This window comes from Podarcis raffonei, chromosome 2 (assembly GCF_027172205.1).
Source record: "Podarcis raffonei isolate rPodRaf1 chromosome 2, rPodRaf1.pri, whole genome shotgun sequence".
Classification (NCBI taxonomy): Eukaryota; Metazoa; Chordata; class Lepidosauria; order Squamata; family Lacertidae; genus Podarcis; species Podarcis raffonei.
In genome coordinates this window covers 107925132-107950927 of record NC_070603.1, presented here as the reverse complement: position 1 = coordinate 107950927, position 25796 = coordinate 107925132, and the positions used below count along the sequence as shown (strand labels likewise).

Genomic DNA, 25796 nt, shown 5'->3' with positions numbered 1-25796 from the left:
ACTGTGGAGCAGGAAGGAACACTGTTAATACATGCATTTCATAGGAATTTCGGAAACGAGCAAAAATGTAACTCTCCATTGTTGTTTGTTGTGACGTCCTCTCTTCAAAGATAATTTATTTCGTGTGTTAGGATTTTTTCCCCCTTGTTCCCAAGAGATCCATAGGAAACGGCCACCCAGCTTCTTTTGTTCCTCAGTGGGGAAACCGTGCTTCTGAAAACAGTTTCCGTGTGCAATCCTGTACTTTCTTGCTTCTGGGAGTAAAACTTGCTGAATTCAAGAGGGCTTGCTTCTGAGTAGACATATACAGCACTGCGCTATAGGGGAGCCTTTCTCAACCTTGGGTCCCCAGATGTTGTTGTACTACAACTCCCATCATCCCTGCCCGCTGGTTGTGCTAGCTAGGGATGATGGGAGTTGTAGTCCAACAACATCTGGGGCCTAAAGTGGAGAAAGACAGCTCTAAAGGGGGCATATTTAATGTAGGTCGCGCTCAGACCAGGCTGACTGAAAGGACTGGACATGACTAATTTAGGTCTATTAATTCCAGCAGGTCTACTCTTGAGTAGAACTTAGTTGGCTACAACCTGCCATGTAGGCCTGGCCACAGATTCTTTCCTTCTAAGCACAGATAGAAGACCCCGCTGTTTGCTATCTTCTAGCAGGTTATCCCGAACTTGTGTGGTTTTTTTAAAAAAAAATTAAAATTGCTATCAGTGTAATAAAAGTATTTTTTAGCTGGATAGTGTGGAGCTTTAATAAACGTTGCTTAACTTAATTTATAGGGTGTGGTCCTCCCTGGCAGGGCCGACTGCCTGCTCGTAAAGGGATCCCTATAGGACAAGGCAGATGATTGCTATTTCGGTTCTTCCCATACCTTCTCAATATGAGCATCCCTGGCACATGTGGAAGTGGCTGTCCAGGTTGTCACGACAACAAAAAGGCCTCCTTTCCTTCACCCCTCCAACCTTTAACATGTTGGGCAACCTATGCACGATTCCTAAAAAACAAGCCCCACTTTATTCACTGGGGCTTACTTCCAGGGAAGGGTGCAAACGGCTGCAGCCTCAGTTGCAGAAAAACGAGCACTGAGAGCGCATGTTCATTAGCTGAGCAGATTTGAGGGTGGGGATATGAGAAGTTTTACATCGCCCTCCTCCTCTCTCTCATGGGTCGGCGGTGTGGCTGTGCAGGTGTACACACTGAGCAGGGAGCAAAGTGAAAAAATGCCTTTGCGAGGCCCTGTGGCGATTCCTCTCTGCCGCCATGCAGAGAAGGATCACGGCCACTTGTTTTTCTTTTGAGGTGCATTTTTAAAAACATTCATTTCCAAGGAATTTACAATCCAAGTAGAAAAAAGAACTATTATGACATTTTAACATTGTTGCTCGAATATGATAAAAAAATATTTACTGTCTTCCCTAGTAATCTGACCCCTTTGCTTCTCGGTACTGTTGCTGTAATCTTTTTTTTCTCCCCTCCTTTGCCCGGATGTCTTTATTTTTTTGCTAACCTTTCATCTGTTGTAGTTGATGGGGGAGTCCGGTGCCCGTGAGCGACTTCCAGTACTTTAGTCAACATCGTTTGATAGCAGCCAGTGAACAAATCATGAAATATCTGGTCAGTCAAATGTCTTTGGTTTCAGCCATTGGTCAGTCTTGCATTTATGCACTTGGAACGGTAGCCTACCATAAAAGGTAAAGGGACCCCTGACCGTTAGGTCCAGTCGTGGCCGACTCTGGGGTTGCGGTGCTCATCTCGCTTTACTGGCCGAGGGAGATTAGTGGAGTCTGTAACCTGAAGCGTATGTAACCTGAGGTGCCACTGTATAGGTGATAAGGTTACCCACAGCTGGGATTAGCAAATTGTTGCAGGTTTCGCTAACCTCCTGTAGCTTAATATAAAACCCTAGGAGATCACCAGGAGCACCATACTATGGGTAGTGTCATGGCTGATATTCTCAGTTGTATTTTGACCATATTTGCAAAAGCATTGAATTTGATGAAGCAGCTGTCTCTCGGTGGAACACATTTCTGTTCCTTCCCCTATCTAATAAAATCCCAGAACACTTAAATCTGGAATGAATTTTTGATTTGCACCAGGCTCTTGCACTCATAGCTGGCAACTTTTCCCTTTTCTTGCAAGGAATCCTATTCGGAATAAGGGAATTTCCCTTTAAAAAAGGGAAACGTTGACAGCTATGCTTGCACTCTGCCTTATTTTAAGAGACTGGGAATTGACCATTTCAAGCTTTTCACCTACTGCTAAGGATGCTTGCTTTAAACCCTCCCAGTCCCTAAGGACGACAGAAACAGGGCCTTTTATTACTATATATTTGCTGATCCCCAAGCTCTGAGGTAGGTAACGCCAATAGTACAATATGTAAGACTGGATGCATTTACAAAAATCAACACAATAATTTTTTTAAGTTCCCCCATCATGTTATATACTGTATTTCTTCAACCCCAAGTAAGAATGCAGCGTTGATGTGACTTGATTTTGTATTTGCCTCTCATTATGTTCCAGTTTCCTGTTGATGTGGGTTTTTCGAGGTAGGCTGTATGGTTAACCATCTAGTATTAAGATTACGGTACAATAAATAAATATTGTGATACTAATAACTCCATTGCATATACAAATCAGCATTTATAATGTGGATACTTAAAAAAAAAAATCCCATGTTGAACTAGGTGTGCAAAAAAGAGTTGGCCTCAATCACTCATAGTTGAAACTGATGTGGAACTAAATCAGAAAAAAAAAATCACTTTCAAATAATCTGCCAGATTTTGGGTTTGTTTACCCTATGCCACACTCCCACCAAAAGTGGAGTTGTTGGCAGCAGCCAACTGTCTTCAATATTGTAAACTTGCCTGTTATAATCCTGTATCATTTAAGAAACATAACAGAGGTTAAGATCAGTTGGCCAAAGCCGAGTGCAAAATGCAAGACCAGAGATTGTGCACAGGTTAAGGAAAGGAAGGAGAAAACGCTGTTAGCTTGGAAATCTGGATTAGCTAGTTGTGGTTACATGGGGGCAAAGTTCTGATCTTTGTTACCTGAAGACCACCATCCATTACTGAAGGACAGACCCTCAAAGGCATTGCTAGCAAGGACTGAGATACCTGTGAACAAGGTAAGGCTTTTCTCTCTCTCTATATTTAGAAGGACCCAGATAGTGTTAGCTTGAACAGAAATGTACTCTCTCTTCATCTTGGCCAGCTGAATTGAAAGGAGTTAATTTTGGAAAAATATTCTTCTGTCTGGATTAACTCTCCCTTTGAGCTTTCTCTTTTTAATTTGTTTATTGATCTGTTTTGTTACATCTCTCTGTCTGCTGTTCTTCTCCTTGTATTATTTCTTCATCTATTATCCCTGTAGACTTGGGCTTTTCAATTTGAATTTATTGTATTCCGGTTTCTTACGATAGTCAATAAAGTTTGTTAAAATGCATTCCCGGTGTCTCGTCTGTTACTTGGCAACATCAGTCCGAACCTAAGAGGGAAGAGAGTTGGCGCTTTCTCATACAATACTGCTACTACGCCGATAATTTGGTTCCATGGATAAGCTGGAAGGATGGAGAATCCATGGTCCTTCAGACATTGGGCTCCCAACTTTCATCAGCCCAGTTAGTGTGGCCAGTGATCAAGGATGATGGGAGTTGTAGTCCAACATAAAGGGAAGGCTGCAGATTCCCCATCCTTACATTAGCATCCCCCTGATTTGAGTTGCTGCAGACTGATAAGTAAAGGTAAAGGTACCCCTGACTGTTAGGTCCAGTAGCGAACGACTCTGGGGTTGCACGCTCATCTCGCTCTATAGGCCAAGGGAGCCGGCGTTTGTCCACAGACAGCTTCCAGGTCACGTGGCCAGCATGACTAAGCTGCTTCTGGCGAACCAGAGCAGAGCACGGAAACGCCGTTTACCTTCCCGCCGCAGCGGTACCTGTTTATCTACTTGCACTTTGATGTGCTTTCGAACTGCTAGGTTGGCAGGAGCTGAGACTGAGCAACGGAAGCTCACCTCATCGCAGGGATTCGAACCGCCGACCTTCTGATTGGCAAGCCCAAGGCTCAGTGGTTTAGACCACAGCGCCACCCGTGTCCAGACTGATAGTTAGGCACATATTTATTGGAGAACAGAACTGATTTCAGTACCCTTCCCTAGTTCCACATCTCAAGTGCACAAAATTCATATATGACCCGAAGGGTTCTGTGGATTTAAATCACATGGACTTGTTCTTTCTTACGCTTAAAAAGGCCACACACACACACCCTCCCCGCTCATAAAAGGAAGCCTGTTCTCGAGTGATCAGTTGTGTGCTTATATAAGTGCATCAGCGTGACTGGCAGAACAGTCCTACAAAAGCAGTCACATTCGGTGGTCTTACTCCTGGGTAAGGAGGCACAGGATTATAATCTGAATTACCTTCTGAGATCCAAGCAGACTCCAGAAACCACGTTTAAGCTAACAAAAAAGTGCTGGTTACACTCTTAACCAGGGGTCAGCAAACTACTTCATCAGGGGGCCGGTCCACTGTCCCTCAGACCTTGTGGGGGGCCGGACTATATTTTGAAAGAAATTTTTTTTTAATGAACTCCTATGCCCCACAAATAACCCAGAGATGCATTTGAAATAAAAGGACACATTCTACTCCTGTAAAAACACGGGACCATCTGCGGGCCAGATGGAGAAGGCGATTGGGCCAGATCTGGCCACCAGGCCTTAGTTTGCCTACCAATGCTCTTAACTGTTTGTCTGCCAGCCTGCCTTTAAATAGGTTGAGGGGTGTGTGGGTGTGGGTGTGTTAAATCAGGGTGTGTGAATTTAAGCCCCCTTTTCCCCTCTAAATAAATATTTGCCTCTAAATAGTAGTACCCTTGACTGTTTGGTCCATCATTTTATTTTCTGTTGGTGTACAGCGTGGCAAACACAGCTTCCTTGCTCTGGCAGCAAACAGAACTAGCCAGCTATGTGCTTTATTATTATTATTATTATTATTATTATTATTATTATTATTTACCTAAGAACATAAGAAGGGCCTGCTGAATCAGGCCAAATGCCCATCTAGTTCACCATCTTGTTCTCATAGGCCAGGCAGATGCCCACTAGTAGGATGTGAGTGTCTAATCCTCTTTTAAAGTGAGTGTCTAATCCTCTTTTAATCCAAATTAGTGGCCATCATTGCCCCTGGTGGATTTCAGTCTCGTCAAGGTTGTCCAAAGTTCTCTCCCAAACCATCCTCTCTTCTCTTTTTGTTCTGTTACTTTTGGGGTGTGTACTTATCACCACAGAGCTGCACATTTTATACCCACACAGTGCCTGGTGTGTATTAGGTAAGGTAAAGGGACCCCTGACCATTAGGTCCAGTCGTGGCCGACTCTGGGGTTGCGGCGCTCATCTCACTTTATTGGCCGAGGGAGCCGGTGTACAGCTTCCGGGTCATGTGGCCAGAATGACTAAGCCGCTTCTGGCGAACCAGAGCAGCGCACGGAAACGCCGTTTACCTTCCCGCCGGAGCGGTACCTATTTATCTACTTGCACTTTGATGTGCTTTCGAACTGCTAGGTTGGCAGGAGCTGGGACTGAGCAATGGGAGCTCACCCCGTCACGGGGATTGGAACCGCCGACCTTCTGATCAGCAAGTCCTGGGCTCTGTGGTTTAACCCACAGCGCCACTCGCTTTATACATAATAAATTTTGACGTTTTTCTTGCCACCAGTCCATTTAAAATAGGCAGCTTACTTAAACAAACCCCAAAACAATATAAGAACAGTAGCAACAATACATTACAGCAACAAAATGCAGCAAAATTATTTGTATTGGATTTTGAACACTTCTACCCTGCCAAACTTCCAAGGAAGTCAGGTCTCTTAACAAGTTACGGCGCCAAAATAATATTTCACGAGATAAAACAACCCCCAAGTTAAACCCCGTCTTAAAAAGCAGTACACTTGAAAACGTTGGCAGCATTAAGATAAATTCAAGTTTTGATGGATGTAATAATGGAATACTGAATGGTTTAGTTTATGTAAAATATGCAGGAATTTATTATATGTGAAATGAACCATGGAAAGAGAAGAAGGGGAGTCACTGATATTTTAGGGTGCTTTAAATTATTATTTTAAATTGTAAAACAGAGAATTTAATAAAAATTATATACAAATAAAGCAGTAAGAACAAAAACAACAGAATAATAATGAACGCAGCCAAGAGAAAATCATCAGTCTTAAGGCCCTTTCAATCAGCTGTGCCTGAAACTGTATAGTCAACCAGAAGAAGAAGAAGAGTTTGGATTTGATATCCCGCCTTTCACTCCCTTTAAGGAGTCTCCAAGCAGCTAACATTCTCCTTTCCCTTCCTCCCCCACAACAAACACTCTGTGAGGTGAGTGGGGCTGAGAGACTTCAAAGAAGTGTGACTGGCCCAAGGTCACCCAGCAGCTGCATGTGGAGGAGCGGAGACGCAAACCCGGTTCACCAGATTACGAGACTACCGCTCTTAACCACTACACCACACTGGCCAAATCATAATACAGTAATCAAAAGGCATCCTAAAAGCATACAGCTTGAATGACACAAGTATCAATATGGCTTTACTGCTTTGCAGAAGGAGAACAGGCCTGAACAGAGAAGGTCCTGTCCCACTGTACCTCTGATGTACAGTGACAACCTCAGCAGTCAAGGAGGCTCATATGGGACAAGGATAAAGATCATGATACCCTCAATCTTAGGTCATTTAGGACTTTAGGCTGCAATCCTATGCACGTGAAATAAAAAAAAAAAAGGTCCTATATATATATATATATATATATATATATATATATATATATATATATAAATAAATAATAAATGTTCATGGATGTGCCAGGCAAAAACGTACATAAGTGTATGGGCCACATGTCTGAGGCAGAGAAAACCAAATGTTTTCTCTGAAAGGTCAAAGGAAAATGGAAAAGCCTCCCCATTGTTTTTTCATTCACAAAACCTGTCTTGAGGGTATATCTGTTTATGAATAGGGTGAGCCTGTGACCTGGCTCAGGAACAAAAGACTGGCCAGGCTCCCCAGGGTATCCAATCAAGTAAGCATTAATAGGTAACCTGCCAGACAGGAGATAAACAATGCACTCAAATTTCTGTTGTAGACCGTCCCTTCTGTGATGTAGGCATGATGTGTCTGGGGGGTGGTCTTGAGCTACACCCCTTCTGTGATGTAGGCATGATGTTTCTGGGGACTCCAGGGCGGGCAATTTAAAATGTCTATATAAGGGCGGGCACACCTTTGTTCAGGGTCCTCCTCCTTCTCCTGCCTGTGAAGGGGGCACCCTGTTGCAACTGTTCAATAAAGATCAGGCTTACTAGCTGCTTTGCTTCTCAGTATTCTCTGGTTGGCCTCTGTTATTTTCTCCAACCGATGCAGAACCTGCAAAGGACTCTATAAGGGCTCTTGTGTCCCCCATAAGGGAATAAGCGCAGATTTTCGTTGATTACACACGTTTAACCTAAGAGTCATTCTAACTCTACACAAAGCAAAAACTCGGGAGAACTGCATTGTGAAAGTCAAAAGCATATCTTGCACTGGACCCAGAAATGACGGAGATGGTACAATATAGGGGTTACATTCCTGAAACTGTGAGCCCCCCCCCCGCTTAACTGAGCTCTCAGGGTAGCAGACCATATTCTGAACAGATTTAAGTTTCCAAATGGGTCCTCAAAGACGGACCCGTGCAGAGTGCATTGTAGCAATCTGCTGAGAGACCTGATCCATGCAGTAGAAGCCCTTCCCTCGAAGATAGATATGGATCCACTGCAAAGGGGAGCTTCGGTTTCCTCTTTTCCCAAGAGGAAGGGCTTGTACTGAACCGGAGCAAGCGCCTCACGCACGCTGGAAAGAGTCGTGCCCCTTCCACGTCGGAAGCTGTCCTATAGAGAGGCAGACCATTGGTCCGTCGACCTCAGTACTGTCAACACGGATTGGCAGCAGCTCTCCAGATTTTCAGGCAGCAAGTACATAACTACAAATGTATTTCTGGAAAATTGAGTAATATGGACATTTTATAGAAAAAAATATTTATATAGGGTATTTGTACCCCTCTCTAAAGCCAGAAATGCTCTCAAAGCGGCTTACGTTCGGAACCATTTTTTCCCTTTAGTACAGGTTAGGTATGCTGAAACCAAAATCTATGATTTTGACCTATTTTGGGGTTTGGGAAACTGACTAGAAGATGAACCCCATTATTTTAAATCTCGTGATATCCCCAGTGCATATAAAGTCTTTGATTCGCGTGTACCGCTAATACTCTAGAGTTGATCGGGCTAATTAAATACGAATGCAATAAATATGACGTGATCACATAGCTCGAAGCTCATCTATTCCTATTTCGGCCCAGCGGTCGGAGGGTTAATTGTGCGGACGCCAGGAAGCAGCGTCCTGGTTGCCCAAGTGAGGGCGGAAGCTTCAGCACGGCTTCCGCGAATCTACTGAGCATGCTCGGGTGACAGACACGCCAGTAGCTGCTGTGTTCTGTGCACAACTTGCGGGTCTTTCCGGTTTCCCCGCGTTACAGCTGGCGGGGATCCTGCGGGTGAGTAAAGGAAGGTAAAAGTGCTGCTGGGGATCTTGGAGATCTGTGGGCATTCGATCTCCGGCACCCTTAACAGATTGCACGATAGGCAAAAAAATTAGCACGTGCGGATCTTTCGCCCCACCTGGACTAATATATTGTTTTTAAAAAATCTGTCACCATTGTCCCTTCTCACTTTTGCAGGAGCTTCGTTATCGTCCACGTTTCACTCTGGATTGTATTGTTTAAAAAAAAATGGGGCCGGGGGGGAGAAGGCAGGAGAGAGTTACCACCCTAATTTGTAGAAATGAATAAATTAATAAAGATTTGTCTTTGCTTTAGTTGAGATTCCTGCATTGCAGGGGGTTGGATTCGATGACCCTTTGGGTTCCTTTCCTACATTACCTTGTCCAGTCGTAGAATTTTACAGCTGGAAGGGACCCCAAATGTCATCTAGTCCAACCCCCTGCAATGCAGGAATCTCAACTCAATCATGCAAGACAGATGGCCATTCAACTTTTGCTTTGAAATCCTCCCAGGAAGGAGAGTCCGCAACATCCTGAGGGAGTCCACTGTCAAACAGCTCTTGCATTTCGAAGAAGAAAAAGAAGAAGAGTTTGGATTTGATATCCCGCTTTATCACTACCCGAAAGAGTCTGAAAGCGGCTCACATTCTCCTTTCCCTTCCTCCCCCACAACAAACACTCTGTGAGGTGAGTGGGGCTGAGAGACTTCAGAGAAGTGTGACTGGCCCAAGGTCACCCAGCAGCCGCAGGTGGAGGAGCGGGGAAGCGAACCTGGTTCACCAGATTACGAGTCTATTGCTCTTAACCACTACACCGCACTGGTGTACACCCGCTAACCAAGAAGGAAGCAAACAGCGCTTTGTGCCACTCAACATTTATTGTAGTGAGAAAGCTCATACAGAGACAAGGGAGTCAGCAGTGGGTGCCTGTGAGACAGAGACGGAGATCCTATTACCTCTCTCCAGAATTTGTTCTTGCTAGTCTTCCTTATACAGGTTGTAGAAAACATGTGTTCCACATCCTAAACACATTACCAGAAAGTTAATGCCACCAAAATGCATCCCACTTACATGGGAGGCATTGAGACCAAGTGATTATAGCCATGCCATAGTCCCCTTTATTCAACTACAACTTGCCCAAGTCAGTTCAAACAACCACAGGGCAAGCAGCATTAAAGGAGGAGTGAACGTCTGTATTTTTGCCTGTTGGACAGGAGAAACAAATTTTAGTAGGTGGTGCTTCTCAGCCCTGCATGATAAGCTTCCATTCCTGATTCACCAACTCTTTGAAGCTCCTTTGCATCCAATCACCCTCAGCAATAGTACATGCCAAGAATTAACTTGAAAAAGGGATTCTGGATAGACCTCAATAACTCATCAAGTTCCTACCTGGAGGAGGCAGGTGTGTGTTTATTTTGCAAGCGAGCAAGTGCTGAAAGAAACTGCAAGTGGGACTCTGAAGACCTGCAGAATCCAGAACAGCTTCAGGGTCTCCACAAAGACTCTCTCTGACAATTCTTCAGAGACTCTGTTGAGAGATGAAGAGCAACAATTGCATAGCGGGATCTTTCTAGCTGAGCATTCCATTTTGGAACAGCAGCTTAGATGCCTCCAGGACTTCACAAGCAACCCATGAAGATGGTGGAACTTCTGTTTACAAAACCAACCCAGTACCGATGCCAAGGACAGACCAGAGCAGGAGCAGCCAACATGGTGTTGAAATGTGGACTACGACTCCCATCAACCCCAGCTGTGGCCAATGATTGTGGCCAGTGATCAGGGGTGATGTAGCCCAACAACATTTCAACAGGGTGCCACACTGGGTACCTCTTTAAACTAGAGGAAGAGCCATATGATTAAAATTCTACAAGGAAGGCTCAAGCAGTATGTGGACCAAGAACTCCCAGAAGTGCAAGCTGGATTTAGAAGAGGCAGAGGAACCAGAGACCAAATTGCAAACATGCGCTGGATTATGGAGAAAGCTAGAGAGTTCCAGAAAGACATCGACTTCTGCTTCATTGACTATGCAAAAGCCTTGACTATGCAAAAGCAAACTATGGCGAGTTCTTAAAGAAATGGGAGTGCCTGATCACCTCATCTGTCTCCTGAGAAATCTCTATGTGGAACAAGAAGCTACAGTTAGAACTGGATATGGAACAACTGATTGGTTCAAAAAGTGGAAGACAGGAGTGCCTGGTGTGCTCTGGTCCATGGGGTCACGAAGAGTCAGACACGACTAAACGACAACAGAGCCATTCAGTTATAATGGTGAAAAACAGTCAATGGCCCTACCCCTTTAAGAGCTGTGCACGTTAGAGAACTTCCCCACACCAACTTTGGGTAGTGACCTGCAATACAGATTATGGGTTTGGGGCCCGACTGATAATAATCAGGTGGGAAAGTTGCCAAGTCAAGTAGAACAAAAAGTTGGGCTTCCAAGCAACTATTCTCAACATCACCAACAATGGCAATGCTCCTGTAGCTTTTGTTCTTGCTAATGCAGAGCCGGCTGGTACACGTGACAAATGAGAAAAAGAAGTTTGGGCAAATCTCATGCAAACCCACCCTCTGGATCACATCCTTTCTATCAAGGAAGCATTAAGCTACACTGGCTCCCAGTATGTTTCTGAGCACAATTCAGGGTGCTGATGTTGACCTTTAAAGCCCTAAATGGCCTCGGCCTGTATACCTGAAGGAGCGTCTCCACCCCCCATTGTTCAGCACCGAGGGCTTTCTGGCGGTTCCCTCCCTGCGAGAAGTGAGATTACAGGGCCTTCTCAGTGGTGGCACCCGCCCTGTGGAACGCCCACCCCTCAGATGTCAAGGAAATAAACAACTACAGTGGTACATCGGGTTACATATGCTTCAGGTTACAGATGCTTCAGGCTACATACTCCGCTAACCCAGAAATAGTACCTTGGGTTAAGAACTTTGCTTCAGGATGAGAACAGAAATCGTGCTCCAGCGGTGCGGCGGCAGTGGGAGGCCATATTAGCTAAAGTGGTGCTTCAGGTTAAGAACAGTTTCAGGTTAAGAACAGACCTCCGGAACGAATTAAGTACTTAACCCAAGGTACCACTGTATCTGACTTTTAGAAGACATCTGAAGGCAGCCCTGTTTAGGGAAGTTTTTAAAGTTTGATGTTTTTAATATTTTGTTGGGAGCCGCCCAGAGTGGCTGGGGAAACCCAGTCAGATTGGCGGGGTATAATTTATTAATTATTACAGTGGTACCTCTAGTTAAGTACTTAATTCGTTCCGTAGGTCCGTTCTTAACCTGAAGACCACTTTAGCTAATGGGGCCTCCCGCTGCTGCCGCGCCACTGAAGCACAATTTCTGTTCTTATCCTGAAGCAAAGTTCTTAACCTGAAGCACTATTTCTGGGTTAGCGGAGTCTGTAACCTGAAGCGTCTGTAACCTGAAGCGTCTGTAACCTGAAGCGTCTGTAACCTGAGGTACCACTGTATTATTATTACTACTGCTATTATTATTATGATGCCCACCTGAAAGGGGCTGGAACTGAGTTCCGGTGAGTTCCCACTGAAAAAAAAAAAACCCTGCTTGTGGTGTAAATACACACACACACACACACCAAGTTACCTGGGTTGGGGGCATTTAGCTCGGCCTAGCAAAGTCTCCTTGTTCCGTTACTCCCCTTTCCTTTCGGACCACCTGGTTTGTGGAGGTGCAGATGTCTCTTGAGGGCGGGACGGTGGAAGAAGCCTTTGTTGCACTCGTTGCAGAGGAAAGGCGGCTTCTTGGAATGGATCCTCCGGTGCCGGGCCAGCTTGGAGCTGGAAATGAACTTCTTGCTGCACTCGGCGCAGCCGTACGGCCTCTCACCGGTGTGGGTCCTCTCGTGCGTGTTGCGGCTGGACAGGTGGCTGAAGCACTCGCCACACTGACGGCAGGCGTGAGGCTTTTCCCCGGTGTGCGTCCTTCGGTGCCTGTTGAGGTTCGAGACGTACCGGAAGTTCTTCCCGCAGTGGAGGCAGCTGTAGGGCATCTCCCCGGTGTGGACTCGCAGGTGCTTCACCAGGTCGGAGCTCTGCGCAAAGCTCTTCCCGCACTCGGGGCACTCGTAGCCCCAGGCCGCGCCGCCGGCCTGGTGGCTCCGCTGGTGGATGAGCAGGCTGCGGTGCTGCCTGAAGGTTTGGCCGCACTCGGAGCACAGGAAAGGCATCTCGCCGGTGTGGATTCTCTGGTGAATGAGGAGGTTGGAGCGCTGGGCAAAGCATTTCCCGCACTCCGAGCACAGGTGGGGCCTCAGCCCGGCGTGGAGCTGCTGGTGTTTGAGGAGGTTCGAACTCTGGCGGAAGCACCTCCCGCACTGAGGGCAGTGGTAAGGGGTCTCCCCTGTGTGGATTCTCAGGTGAATGGTGAGGCTCGACTGCTGAGTGAAGCGCTTCCCGCAGTTCAGGCACTGGAAGGGCCTCTCGCCCGTGTGGATTCTCTGGTGAGTCAAGAGGCTCGGGCCTCGGCGGAAGCTCTTGCCACATTCCAGGCACTGGTAGCTTTTCTGGGCTGGCTGGGCTGTGGAAAGAATGGCGGCCTCCGTCTCTGCCTTGATGCTGGGCTGCCCTCTGGCTTCGTTGCTAGGGGGCTCCATTGTTCACTGAAATTATAGGGAAGGATGGGAAGTCTGTTATTATTATTATTATTATTATTAGAATTTATATACTGTCCTATACAGCCTCGGTCGAGTATACCTGAAGGAGCATCTCCACCCCCATCGTTCTGGCCGGACGCTGGGGTCCAACGCCAAGGGCCTTCTGGCGGTTCCCTTACTGCTATAAACCAAGTTACAGGGAACCAGGCAGAGGGACTTCTCGGTAGTAGCACCCGGCCTGTGTAACGCCCTCCCACCAGAGGTTAAAGAGAAGAACAACCACCAGACTTTTAGAAGACATCTGAAGGCAGCCCTGTTTAGAGAGCTTTTAATGTTTAACAGACCACTGTATTTTAAAACTTTGTTTGGAGCCTCCCAGAGTGGCTGGGGAAACCCAGCCAGATGGGCAGGGTATAAATAATAAATTCTATTCTGTTCTATTCTATACCCAGAGGAACAAAACAATTGAAATAGTAACCTGGTTTATGTTAACATTTGCAAAGCTTCCTCCCTTTTTTCCTTTGTGAAAAATTAATAAATAACAGCAGCAACAACCGTTTATTTGTACCCTTCCCATCTGATGCGGTTGCATATAAAAACGTAATAAAACATTTTTTAAAAACTTCCCTGTACAGGACTGCCTTCAGATGTCTTCTAAAGGTTATATAGTTACTCATCTTCTTGACATCTGATGGGAGGATGTTCCACGGGACGGGTGCTACTACCAAGAAGGCCCTTTGCCTGGTTCCCTGTAACTTCACTTCTTGCAGTGAGCCAACCATCAGCAGGCCCTTGGTGCTGGACAACAGTGTCCGGGCTGAACAATGGGGGTGGATAAACAGGAAGAGAGAATCTGCATGCAATTCCAGAACCAGAGAACAGAAGAGGAAATCGCAGGCACGACCTTCTTCCCCTAGTGGAGCTTCGCAATAGACAGAAATCCATCAGGTGAAGCCTTCTCTAACACGGATCAATGAAGGAAAAGTTTCAGCTCCTTGGTTCCTCCCCATTTGGTAATTGGTAGAGGCACATGTATTGAAAGACGGTCAGCTTCAGTCTTCAAGGAACCTGGGAGAGGAAGGAATCTCCAGCATCTCCTGATAGGGCTGAGAATGCCCCCTAACCAAAACCCTGGAGAGGCACCTGCCGGACAGTGTAGACAACTCTCAATTGATTCTGTATAAGGCAAGCTTCCTTTGCAACCTTAAACAGAATGATTCCATGCATATGTGGAATGACCTCTCCTCTTCAGCTAAACCTTTGGAGAAAGAAGTGCTCCCAGTGAGCTATACATGCAGATTAGGAGCAAGCAAAATAACCACCTGGCAAATGAGAAATATTGGTTGTAATATACAATGACTGACTCTCACTTGCATTCCTGGAAAAGTTAACCTGAGTCCTGAGCTCAAGGTGCCAGTGGGTGTAGCTTAGCAGGCTCCCAGCAGCCTTTCTCCCCTGCAACCACCTTTCTTGCTCTCTGCTCTTCTTCAGTGAAGCTGAAGTGAATGAAAACTCTAGAAAATATTTTTACAGCCTGCATCTTCGTTAACGCAAAGACTGCATGATCATTTTGTAATGGAACCAAGTTCTTTCCAAGTCATTTGGAACCTTCTTTATTTTACTGCCAATGCGTGGATACTTGTTTGCTGTAACTTGTAGAACTCTGAGTAAAATCGTCACTTATTTCCAAAGTCGAGGGTCTGTGATTTATTCTAGCCTAAGTATTTTTGTGGGGAATGTTTGTTTCAAGGTGGGTGAGGCTGATAAAAATCTAAACAAGTTTTAATGTGCTTGGAGCAATCACCATTGTGCTAATTCCGAATCTCCCAAACCTCTCTCTCCAACAATATTGTGGGGTTTATTAGAAACAATGGGCAAGAGAAGCTCTTTAAGAAGCCAATAGATCTATTTCCATGAACTCCCTGGGCTCCAGTTCCTAAAAGTGCACATGCCAACCCATACATGCCTTCCCCTTTTATCTAGGCTCCCCATTTAACTAGAGTTGGGGGCAAGGCATTGTCTGTTGGAAACAAGCACTTTGCATGTTTCCCAATAACTTAAGATCCCTGCTCGATCAGGCCTGTGGCTCATCTATTCCAGCATCCTTTTCTCAAATCAGCCAACCAGATGCCTAAGGAAAATCTGCAAGCAGGATCAAAGCATAACAACACCCTCCCTCTCTGTGGATTGCAGGAAGCATTTCTGCTATGGAGGCCAAGCTGCTAAAAGCACAGGAGCCCCTTTGAACCAGAATGGGAAATACTCACTTTGCCCCAAGCACCCCCAAACCCCATCTACTACTAGCGCTTCTCTGCTGATGAGCAGACTGTGTTGCTCTCCCCACCTGAGCAGGGGGCAAGTGAGGAGCAGAGAGCAGTCACTTTGTCATGTGGGAGGCCGCTAGCCCTTTAAGACTAACCTTGGATGACTGGCAACTGAAGCTAATTTGGCGCTCTTGTGCAACCAAGCCGCTGCCTTTCAAAACTGAACTTTTTTTTGCAATAGGGAAAGTAATAGGAAAATGCTCCAGAAAGCAAGCTATCAAACCTCTCCACAAACGTTGTGCAAACAAATCAGTTTGCAAGCTGAATAAAGAGGCGGTTTGGAAGAAGAACAAATGAAATTATGAATGAAGATGGTCACACTTACGTGAGAGCATATGGGGGTATTTAGCATGCAGGGGAATGAGCTTTGGGTGTGTGTTACAAATAATGAATGGATAAGGAGAGAAAGAGAAAAGGGGTTTCCTTCTCCATATGTACCTCACTATTGCTTCTCCTTCTGCTAATACTGCCCCAACCTTCAAAAAAAGTTACCCTCCCCTGTTTCAAAGGGATGGGCCATAATTCACTGGACGGCATCTGTGTTTTTTTTTCACATGCAGACTATTCCAGTTTCAACTCCCAGCAACTCCAAGTAGGACTAAGGGAGAGAGCCCTGTCTGAAATCCTGGATAGGAGCTGCTACCATGGGCCACAATGAGCTGCAGATGGACCAGGGATCTGACTCAGTGGAAAAGAACTTCCTGCATTCCTAAGGCAGAAAAGTCAAGGTCTTTATGATAAAAACGCAGAGTGCAGGAACAGAGGGGGGGGTGGGAACCCCATATTGCAGTGCCTTCAGAATGAAGCAGCCATGGGACACAGAACACAGAGGAGAAAGCCTTAATATAAGCTACTCTTTTTTATCACCTGTCCTTCACAGGTCACAACAGTTGAAACACAATATTCACAACGGTTTAAAGGAAGCAGAAAAGCTCCCAGTTTGCCATTTGGTTCCTTAGGGAAACGTGCAGAAGGAACAATTAATCGGAAACAGAGTATCAGCAACAATAGGCAAAGTTAGAAAACAGCACTTCCTTTCAGAGGCTCTCGAATAAGGAGCAGGTAATAATATCTCACTCACCTAAGTCAGATTTTTTCCTCTGTAGGCACTACTGTTTTTTGTTGCCTTCTCTTCTAGGTCAGGGTCTTCTAGAAGAGACCTAAAAGTGGGATGGGGTGGGTTTTATAGACCTTCTAGGGTGGGGTTGTGTGCTAGCAGGTGGCGGAAGGCTTTTCCATAAGCTGGGTCAGTTCTGCAGAAATTTCTTAAAGTAAAGTGACAGAAATGAAAGAGAAACGAAAGAGCGCAAAGCATAATGGATAGCTTGTTGATGGGGGTGGGGTGGGGGTTCAGACCCCTGGAGAAAAGCCCCCTCTCAGTGTGTGTGTGTGCAGAGGATAAAATGCAAGGTTTTAAAAAATAAAATAAAATAAATCAAGATTTTAAGCAGGGTGGGAGATTTCCATTTTTTACTTTTACACAGGAGCATGAAAAAAAAATTAAAAAAGAAGGGTGAGAGTAAGAAGAAACCCATTTTTGGGGGGGGCAGATGAAAAACTAGGGAGACTCGACAGAGGGCTTTATGGAGCTAGAGGTGCCTGTTTAATGGTACCTGCAATAGGTTAGGAGTTGTCACCTGTTAAAATTAGCCCCCCCCTGAAATATTTAAGATATGCAGGATGTACAGTGCAATCCCATGTATGTCTACTCAGAAGTAAGTCCCACCAAGTTCAGTGGGGCTTACTACCAGGTAAGTGGGCGCAGGGCTGCAACATCAAACAAGTGAAGTCCCCTCTCGCATCACTTTCTCTCATGCCAGGAAAAACTTCACTAGCCATATATAAGAATGTACACCCATATACCCAGGGGGAAATCCCTTATGCAGATCTTAACATCCTGACTGGGACATAGGGGAGGAGCAACCCTTGCACATATTCCCTCCCCCCCATCACTGAATCACAGAATTGTAAAATTGGAAGGGACCAAGAGGGTCATTTAGTCTCAACATTTTGCAATGAATCTTTTGTCCAATGTGCATCTCGAACCCACGACCCTGAGATTAAGTGTCTCATGCTCTACTGACTGAGCTGTCACAGCTTTCTCTACCAATTTATTTTATTGTTCTTGTTTTTTGTGCACGCCCCTTGGATACATTTGCTTGGAGGGCAGTTAAGAAAGAAAGAAAGAAAGAAAGAAAGAAAGAAAGAAAGAAAGAAAGAAAGCCTATATTCTGAGATATGGAAACTCTTGCCCCCAAAGAACAGACACCACACATTATCAAACTGGAGGTGGGTCTAAACAAAACAAAACAAAACAAATAAAAATCCTTCCAGTAGTCCCTTAGAGACCAATTATTTTAGTTTGTTATTGGTATGAGCTTTTGTGTGCATGCACACTTCTTCAGATACACTAGGTCTTGTACAACCTCTAGCCCAACTCCTTGCTCCATAACAGGAAATCCAAGGCTAGAAGGCATAGGGCAGGCCCAGGCTGCATGATATTCCATATTCTCCCATTCAAAGCTGCCCAGTCTCTGAAATCTGCAGGGAGGGGAGGCCCAGCACCCTCACAGACACACTGGGTGCGGGGATGCAGGACAGAGCCTTCTCGGTGGCTGCTCCCAGGCTTTGGAACTCCTTCCCTCAAGAAACTAGACTGGTTCCCTCTTTGTTCTTCCACTGGCAGGCGCAGACTGCCTTGTTCCAACAGGCCTTTGGGAACTGACAGCTTTTAAAGGAAAAACCACACTGTTTTCATTCTTTGCATTTCCACAGAGTTGCTTTAATTCTGTTAGAGTTTAATTCTATTTGAGTTTACAAGAAGGGAGATTATGGCTAAACATTATAGAATAACTTTCTGGGTTGACAGTAGAACGGTTTCCCTCTGGAGGTGGTGGACTCTCCTTCCTCGGAGCAAAGGCTTCAGGTAAAGGGCTCAGTGAGGGCCTTCTGGCAGTTCCCTCACTGCGAGAAGCAAAGCTACAGGGAACCAGGCAGAGGGCCTTCTTGGTAGTGGCACCCACCCTGTGGAACACCCTCCCACCAGATGTCAAAGAGAAAAACAACTACCTGACATTTAGAAGACATCAGGGAAGTTTTTAATGTGTGACATTTTGATGAATTTTTAATTTTTGCTGGAAGCCACCCAGAGTGGGGAAACCCAGCCAGATGGATGGGGTACAAATCATCATCATCATCATCATCATCATCATCATCATCATCAACTGTCATGGATGCTCCAGTTGAGATTCCTGCATTGCAGGAGGTTGGACTAAATGACCCTTGGGGTCCCTCCCAACTCTACGATTCTAATTGCTTTTTAGCTGTTTGTATTTTATCCGTGTTAACCCAGTCTGGGGGAAGAGACGGGACATTAATATTACCAAGAATCACAGAGCACACACATCCCCACAAATAATGCTTGTCTATCAGCCTCTGTTCATGTCCAGAGATCTGACTGAATGACCAAAAGGCACTCATGCGGCTGCAACTTTCTTGCCGAGCCGGACTCTCTCTCTCACACAGAGAGAGAAAATTACCCCAACGTAGAAAGCTGTTCCTACACGGCTCCCTGCGTCATTTGCCTGGGGTGGGAGGCAGAGATCCTGGCTTTGTGCATTAATGCAGGCGGGGGGTGGGGGGCAGCGGGTTTGGTTTTCTTAAAGGCGCACGTGCGTCCAAAGTTGGTGCGCCGTCTTCGGGGCGCGCGCCAAGCTGTCTTCCTCCTCCTCCTCCTCCTCCTCCTCTTTCTCCCGGCTCGGAGCTTGGCCGGGTTGCAATCGGGAATGGACAGCCGGCAGGAAGGGGCTGGAGCCCAGCGCCCGAGTGGGAGGAGCCGCTGCGGGAGCGGACGACGCGGGGGCGAGAGAGGGGGCGAGGAGCGGATCGAGGCCGCCGGGCTCCCGAGGCGCTGCTGGGGAGGTTTGCGCGCAAAGGCGCACGGTCGGGTGCGCTCAGCCGGCGCTGGGGCCGCTTTTCGAGAGGGCGCAAAACAAGACCCCTTTCCTTCCAAAAAACGACCCCTTGGTTCCTCGTCTGCTCCTCCCACCCTCCATCCCTGGCTTTACCAGAGCCCGAGGGAGATCGGGAAACTGGCTCTCTCCCCTCCTTCCTCCCACATCCCCGCGGGGGGGATCTGCGGCTCTTTAACCCCTGAGCAGCTGGAGCGACGTCCGCGGTAAATGCGGCAGGAGAAGAGGGAGACTTGGCGAGGGTCCCACCCCGACCCAAGGCAAGGGGAAAGCGCTTTTCTTCTTCTTTTGCACTCCTGAGGGGGTGGGGGGTGCGGCGGGGCGGGCATCTCCCGGCACTCGAGGAGAGGGGGAGGGAGGGAGGCAGCCGGGTGGGGTGGGGGGGTCTCGTCTTCCAGTCAAGGGATCGAGCATCTCCGCCGCTCGCTCCCGTACTCCTTGCAGCATCAGATGTCCCCAGACCGCTCGCTGCACCACTTGTGGGGAATGAATGGACAAAGGAGGAATCGGACGGTGGGTGCCAGTCCATGGGTGCGAGTAGGTCGCTTCAGGGCAGGGACCTCGGGGGCGAGGAGACGCAGGAAAGGGGCTCCTGCACCTTTAATAGTTGTGTAGCGAAGGGAATGTCAGCAGATGACATTGCTACAGCTGCTGCAATTGCCTTTTCCGCGCTGCTGTTAAAGGCGCACGAGCCCCCTTCTCTCTTTCCACCTAGAGATCCCCACCCAGCCATTCCGTCAGCCGCACTAAGGATCATTCTGTAGGGTGAACAGATGTAGAGAAGGAAAAGGAGTTTGGCCAGGTGCAGCTTGCCTTCCTGGCAGTGTGAGAAAAGCCATAGAGTTGGAAGGGACCCGAGGATCATCTAGTCCAACCCCCTGCAATATGCAGCTGTCCCATACGGGGATTGAACCTGCAACCTTGGCGCTATCAGCACCAGACTCTGGCCAACTGAGCTATCTGGCTGAGCCATCCCAGCTGAGATATTGGGACACTTCTCTTGTCTGTCACATTTCTAGCCTCCCTTTCTTCCAAGGAGCTCTATGTGAGAAAGGGCTGTCACTCAGTGGGCAGGACACCTGCTTTTCAGGTAGAAGGTTCCCAGCCAGGTTCAGCCACTGACATCTGCAGGAAGGTCTGGAACTCTGGAGAGTCACTGCAGGTCAGAGTAGACGCTAATGAGCTTTATGGAGCTAGACGGTCTCATTCAGCATGACTTTATTTATTTATATTAATAATTTCCACATAACAAATTATCAAAACATATCATATTCATTATTTTCCACCCTTTTCCCCACCCCTCTTCAAACCCTCCCCCCCAAGAGACTTCCCTCACTCCTCTCTCTGATTTCTCAGCACATATTATTCTCTGCATGTTATAAAAATTATACAGATCCTTACATTATCTATCTGCCATGTTACCAACCAGTAAGTTTGTGTATGTTTATTCAAAGCCTGCCAAGGAGTCCAATTCCTTTTGTTGTCTTTTTAGATAAACTGTAAAAAGCTCCCATTCCTCCTTAAAGTCACAGTTGTCCTGGCATAAGGTGACTTTATGTTCTCTCCTTGTTTTATCTGCAACAGCAACCCTGTGAGGTGGCTTAGGTTGAGACAGCGTGACTGCCTCAAGGTCTCCCACTGGGCTTTGCAACGGAGCTGGGGGTTTGAACTTGGCTTTCCCCATGCCTGAGCCTAAATATGCATGACACAAACGAAGGCCTAGAATCCTAGCATTGTAGAGTTGGAAGGGACCCCAAGGGTCATCTAGACGAACCCCCTGAAATGCAGGGATCTTTTGCCCACAGCTGACCCAGCAGCCAGCAGCCTTCTGGTTAACAGCCAGACTCACTGACCCATTGTGCCACTATTTTCCCGGTTTATAACTCCTCCCTCCCTTTACCTCTGCTGTCTCCTCTAGGTTGGATTTCAAATTGTGGGCTCCTACAGGCAGAGATCTTATTTGCTAGTGCTTTGTGAAGCACCGTGCATATTGACGACACAGTACGATTTAGAAGATTATAAAAATCCTGCAAGAGATTTCCATCTCCACTCTCGCCCAGCCTCAATTTTGTAGCATTTGCTTATGGAAAACCTGGATTGGCTGTGCAACTAATATGACTGCACTGTAACTATGTCCTTAGAATTAATAGGGAGAGTAAGAAAAGAGGGAACCTGTACACTTACTGGGTTAAAAACAAACAGCTGAGTTAACATAAGAAGAGAGCCAGTCGCCCGTCTAGTCCAGCTTCCTGTGTTCACTCTGGCCAGACATACACCTTTGTGGACCCTGCAAAGGAGGACCTGAGCAGAAGAGCTATTTCAAATTCCTGCTATTTCAAATTCAGAACCATTACTGTCTCTGACTGTGGAGGCAGGGCATAGCCATAGCTGGGGTTCTGTTTAGCATGTTGAATTTCTAGGCACTAAAAGGACTCGGGGTACAGCACATGGCAGAAATGGGTGGAAAATGTATATTGTATGCTTATAATAATTTATACCCCACCCTCCCCAGCCAGAGCTGGGCTCAGGACAGCTAACACCAATAAAAGCACAGTAAAAACATAATAGGGGAAAAAGGAAAAAACAACAAACCAATTTAAAATACAACTTAAAATGCAGCCTCATTTTAAAAGTAGCTGATAAATCAAGACCATAAGGGGAGGGAAACTGAGTCCAGGCCAAAGGCCAGGTGGAACAGCTCTGTCTTGCAGGCCCTGCAGAAAGATTTCAAGTCCTGCAGGGCCCTAGTCTCTTGTGACAGAGCATTCCGCCCAAGTCGGGGCCAGTACCGAAAAGGCCCTGGCCCTAGTTGAGACCAATCTAACCACTTGCGACCTGGGACCTCCAAAATGTTGTCATTTGTGGACCTTAAGGTCCTCTGCGGGGCATACCAAGAGAAGCATAGATACCTCTGGACAACTGATAATGGTGCTTAATAGCACTGTGTTTTCTGGTGGTTCTGAACACCTTGTAAACAAAAGTTAAAAGGAAGATGGGCAGTAGTTTTGGGGTCTGGAGCAAAAGACCCTCCGGGACTTTCAGGCTCCCTGGGTCACCCTCTAAAACGATGCCCCTGGTCAAAGGTATGTCATGGGCCTGAAATGGATGAAGGACAAGTGATTTGGAGTAAAATCTCAGACGTGGGGATCTGTTCTTTCCCAGCAGGTGAAAAATGCTGAGCGAGAGCGAGGCACAGACATCTCTCCAGGAGAGAACCGAGCAGAAGATTCTGCAAGATGCTTTGCCGGAAAAACCAGGCGCCAATGTTTCCCAAGGCCTGGATCGAGAGGAAGGCTGCGCGATTCAGTGCAATCCTGAATTGCCGCTGGTGTGCCCGCCAAAGAAGAGGAAGCGCAAGTCCTCCCATCGTGAGGAAACGGCCCTTGATCTCAGCAAGAGAGCAGTGAAGAAGAAAAAGGTCCCCCAGCCGGCAAAATCCTACAACTGCCCCGACTGCGGGAAATGTTTCAAGCGGTGCTCCCCTCTCATAAGGCACCGAAGGACCCACACCGGGGAAAAACCCTACGTCTGCCGTGTGTGTCTGAAATGCTTCAGCGACGGCTCTGCCCTCGTGAAACACCGGAGGATCCACGCGGGGGAGAAGCCTTACACCTGCCCCGAGTGCGGGAAAAGCTTCTCGCAGAGCTCGACCCTTATCGCACATCAGAGAATCCACACGGGCGAGAAGCCCTACAAATGCCCCGTGTGTGGGAAAGGCTTCAGCGTCAGCTCCAACCTTGTGGCTCACCAGCGGATTCACACGGGGGAGAAACCTTACGAGTGCTCCTTCTGTGAGAAGAGCTTTCTTGTCAGCTCGCACCTGATCAGGCACCAGAGGATCCACACGGCGGAAAAGCCGTACATTTGCCGGGAGTGCGGCGAGTGTTTCACGCAGAGCTCTCACTTGGTCGTCCACAAGAGAATCCACACGGGGGAGAAACCTTATCTGTGCGCCGTGTGCGGGAAGAACTATCGGGGGATCTCAGACTTCATTCTGCACCAGAGAATCCACACAGGTGAGAAGCCGTACACCTGCCTGGAGTGCGGGAAGAGCTTCCGCCAGAGCTCCTGTCTAACGAAACACCAGAGAATCCACACGGGAGAAAAACCTTACGAGTGTCACGAATGTGGGAAGAGCTTCAATCGGAATTCGCATCTTACAAGGCACCAGAAAATTCACACGGGGCAAAGGAACGCCAGGCAGGTGCTTATCAAATAAAAGTCTTCCGTTCCGAAATGGAAAGTTAGGCTCATTGTCATCACTGGCATTTGGCAAGGAGAAAGTCTAGCTGGTGGACATTTTCCTATCTATTGCTGTAGCCTTTGTTGTACCATCCTGCACCATGGATGTCTCTAAAGGAATCCAGGATTTCCCCAGAACTTGATGTGCTGTTGCTGTTAACCTTGTTTGATGAATATGGTTAATCTAATTGTTGTTGCATTCAGAAGAAGAGTTTTTGGGGCAACTGTATCCCTGCATCCGTTACAGAAAAGCTGTGCTTGCGGACCTGCCGGCTTATAACTTTTCCTCTTAGACTGTAAGGCGTGAGATGCTCTTAATGGTCTTCCCGGGAATTCGTGGAATGTCTTGCTTATTCCTAAGAGGTGAACTTGAAATGGACACTCTCATGATGTGAACTCTAGTCTTCCTTCCTCTGGGGTATTCAAATGCACCTAGATCGCACCGTTTCACATGATAAGTTGGGTTTGAAGAAGAGTTTGGATTTGATATCCCGTTTTATCACTACCCGAAGGAGTCTCCAAGCGGCTAACAATCTCCTTTCCCTTCCTTCCTCACAACAAGCACTCTGTGAGGTGAGTGAGGCTGAGAGAATTCAGAGAAGTGTGACTAGCCCAAGGTCACCCAGCAGCTGCATGTGGAGGAGCAAAGACGCGAACCCGGTTCACCAGATTACAAGACTGCCGCTCTTAACCACTACACCACACTGGCTCTGCACAATCCCTGGTGCAAATGCTCTGACTGTTACTCGCAAGCCCCTTTTCCGGTCGAGGCTAAGAAGGGAGGATTTGCCAAACTCTACACAACAAGCAAAGGCAGAAGTTGAAGGACATGGCTCTTTGTACATCAGTGGTTCCCAAACCTGCCCCCACACTGCCTAGCCGACTGCCTGAAAATTGCTTCAGGTTTATGTTGACCATCTACTGATTTTCTTCTGCCTGTTGTAGCAATTGTGCTGTGCTAAACACTGAATGGTTTTTCATTGCATTTTCATTGCTTCTGTCGAATTGCAATTTGAATGCAATAATATACAATGTTAGAAATAAGAGATGCAATAAAAAAAGATACAGCTGTAAATTACAGCAAATGTTTAATGTTGACATGCTGCAGACCACCTGAATGAAGCATGGGGATCACTCGTGGTCCACAAACCACAGTTTTGGATCGCCTCTTCCAGATCAAAAACCAGCTTGCTATATCCAGGAGCAGTATAGCTGCCCGACCTCTTTAACCTCACCTTCTTTGGGTTGCAATTCTAAATTCCCTCTCTAGGGAGTAAGTTACAAGAAAGGAGATTCGGACTAAACATCAGGAAGAACTTTCTGACAGTTAAGAACTGTTTGACAGTGGAACGGTCTCCCTCAGGAGGTCATGGACTCTCCTTCCTTGGAGTTTTTTAACCAGAGCTTGGATGGCCATCTGTCAGGGATGCTTTAGTTGAGATTCCTGCATTGCAGGGGGTTGGACTAGATGGCCCTTGGTATCCCTTGAAGCTCTACAATTCTGTGATTCTGTCTGCTGGTCTTAACACCCAGGAGAGTCTGTAGGGGAGAAGGCATTTGGGGCTTGAGCCACTTAGGGCTGCAAATGCTATCATCAGCATCTTGAGTTTTGCCTGGAAGAAGAAGAAGAAGAGAAGAAGAGTTTGGATTTGATATCCCGCCTTTCACTCCCTTTAAGGAGTCTCACAGCGGCTCACATTCTCCTTTCCCTTCCTCCCCCACAACAAACACTCTGTGAGGTGAGTGGGGCTGAGAGACTTCAGAGAAGTGTGACTGGCCCAAGGTCACCCAGCAGCTGCATGTGGAGGAGCGGGGAAGTGAACCCGGTTCACCAGATTACAAGACTACTGCTCTTAACTACTACACCACACCAGTTTTGGAAACAAAGCGACTTGCAGAAAGCTTTGGTGAAGGACAGAAATGGCAGGCATTTTGCATCTTGTTGTTGATCCATTGGCATTGATAAGGCCCTGTATGCCACTTACACTGAAGTAACTTCCCCTGACCTCACAGAAGCAAATACAGTTGACATGACAGTTGGAGTTGCGGAGGCTTAGGGGATGTA

General features: G+C 46.9%; 3 protein-coding genes across 3 annotated transcripts in view; 1 reads left to right on the top strand and 2 right to left on the bottom strand.

The window, feature by feature from the left end:
• The window catches only part of LOC128408722 (zinc finger protein 271-like), a 30334-nt gene extending 4625 nt beyond the window's left edge, over nt 1-25709 (top strand). The window contains exons 3-4 of the mRNA XM_053378746.1: nt 12277-13041; nt 22659-25709. Coding sequence (XP_053234721.1) covers nt 12277-13041; nt 22659-23708 — 1815 coding nt within the window. The 3' untranslated portion in view covers nt 23709-25709. The remainder of the gene's footprint in view (nt 1-12276; nt 13042-22658) is intronic.
• On the bottom strand, nt 10029-13211 carry LOC128408930 (zinc finger protein 239-like). The gene is made up of 2 exons (XM_053379006.1): nt 12186-13211; nt 10029-10113 (listed from the first exon to the last, which is right to left on the bottom strand). Exon 1 carries the CDS (start codon nt 13192-13194, stop codon nt 12211-12213), a length of 984 nt encoding a protein of 327 aa, XP_053234981.1. The 5' UTR covers nt 13195-13211; the 3' UTR covers nt 10029-10113; nt 12186-12210.
• Nucleotides 23115-25796, bottom strand: part of GABBR1 (gamma-aminobutyric acid type B receptor subunit 1) — a 308383-nt gene continuing 305701 nt past the window's right edge. Inside the window, exon 25 of the transcript XR_008329165.1 lies at nt 23115-23125. The gene's annotated coding sequence lies outside the window, so the exon portion shown is untranslated. The remainder of the gene's footprint in view (nt 23126-25796) is intronic.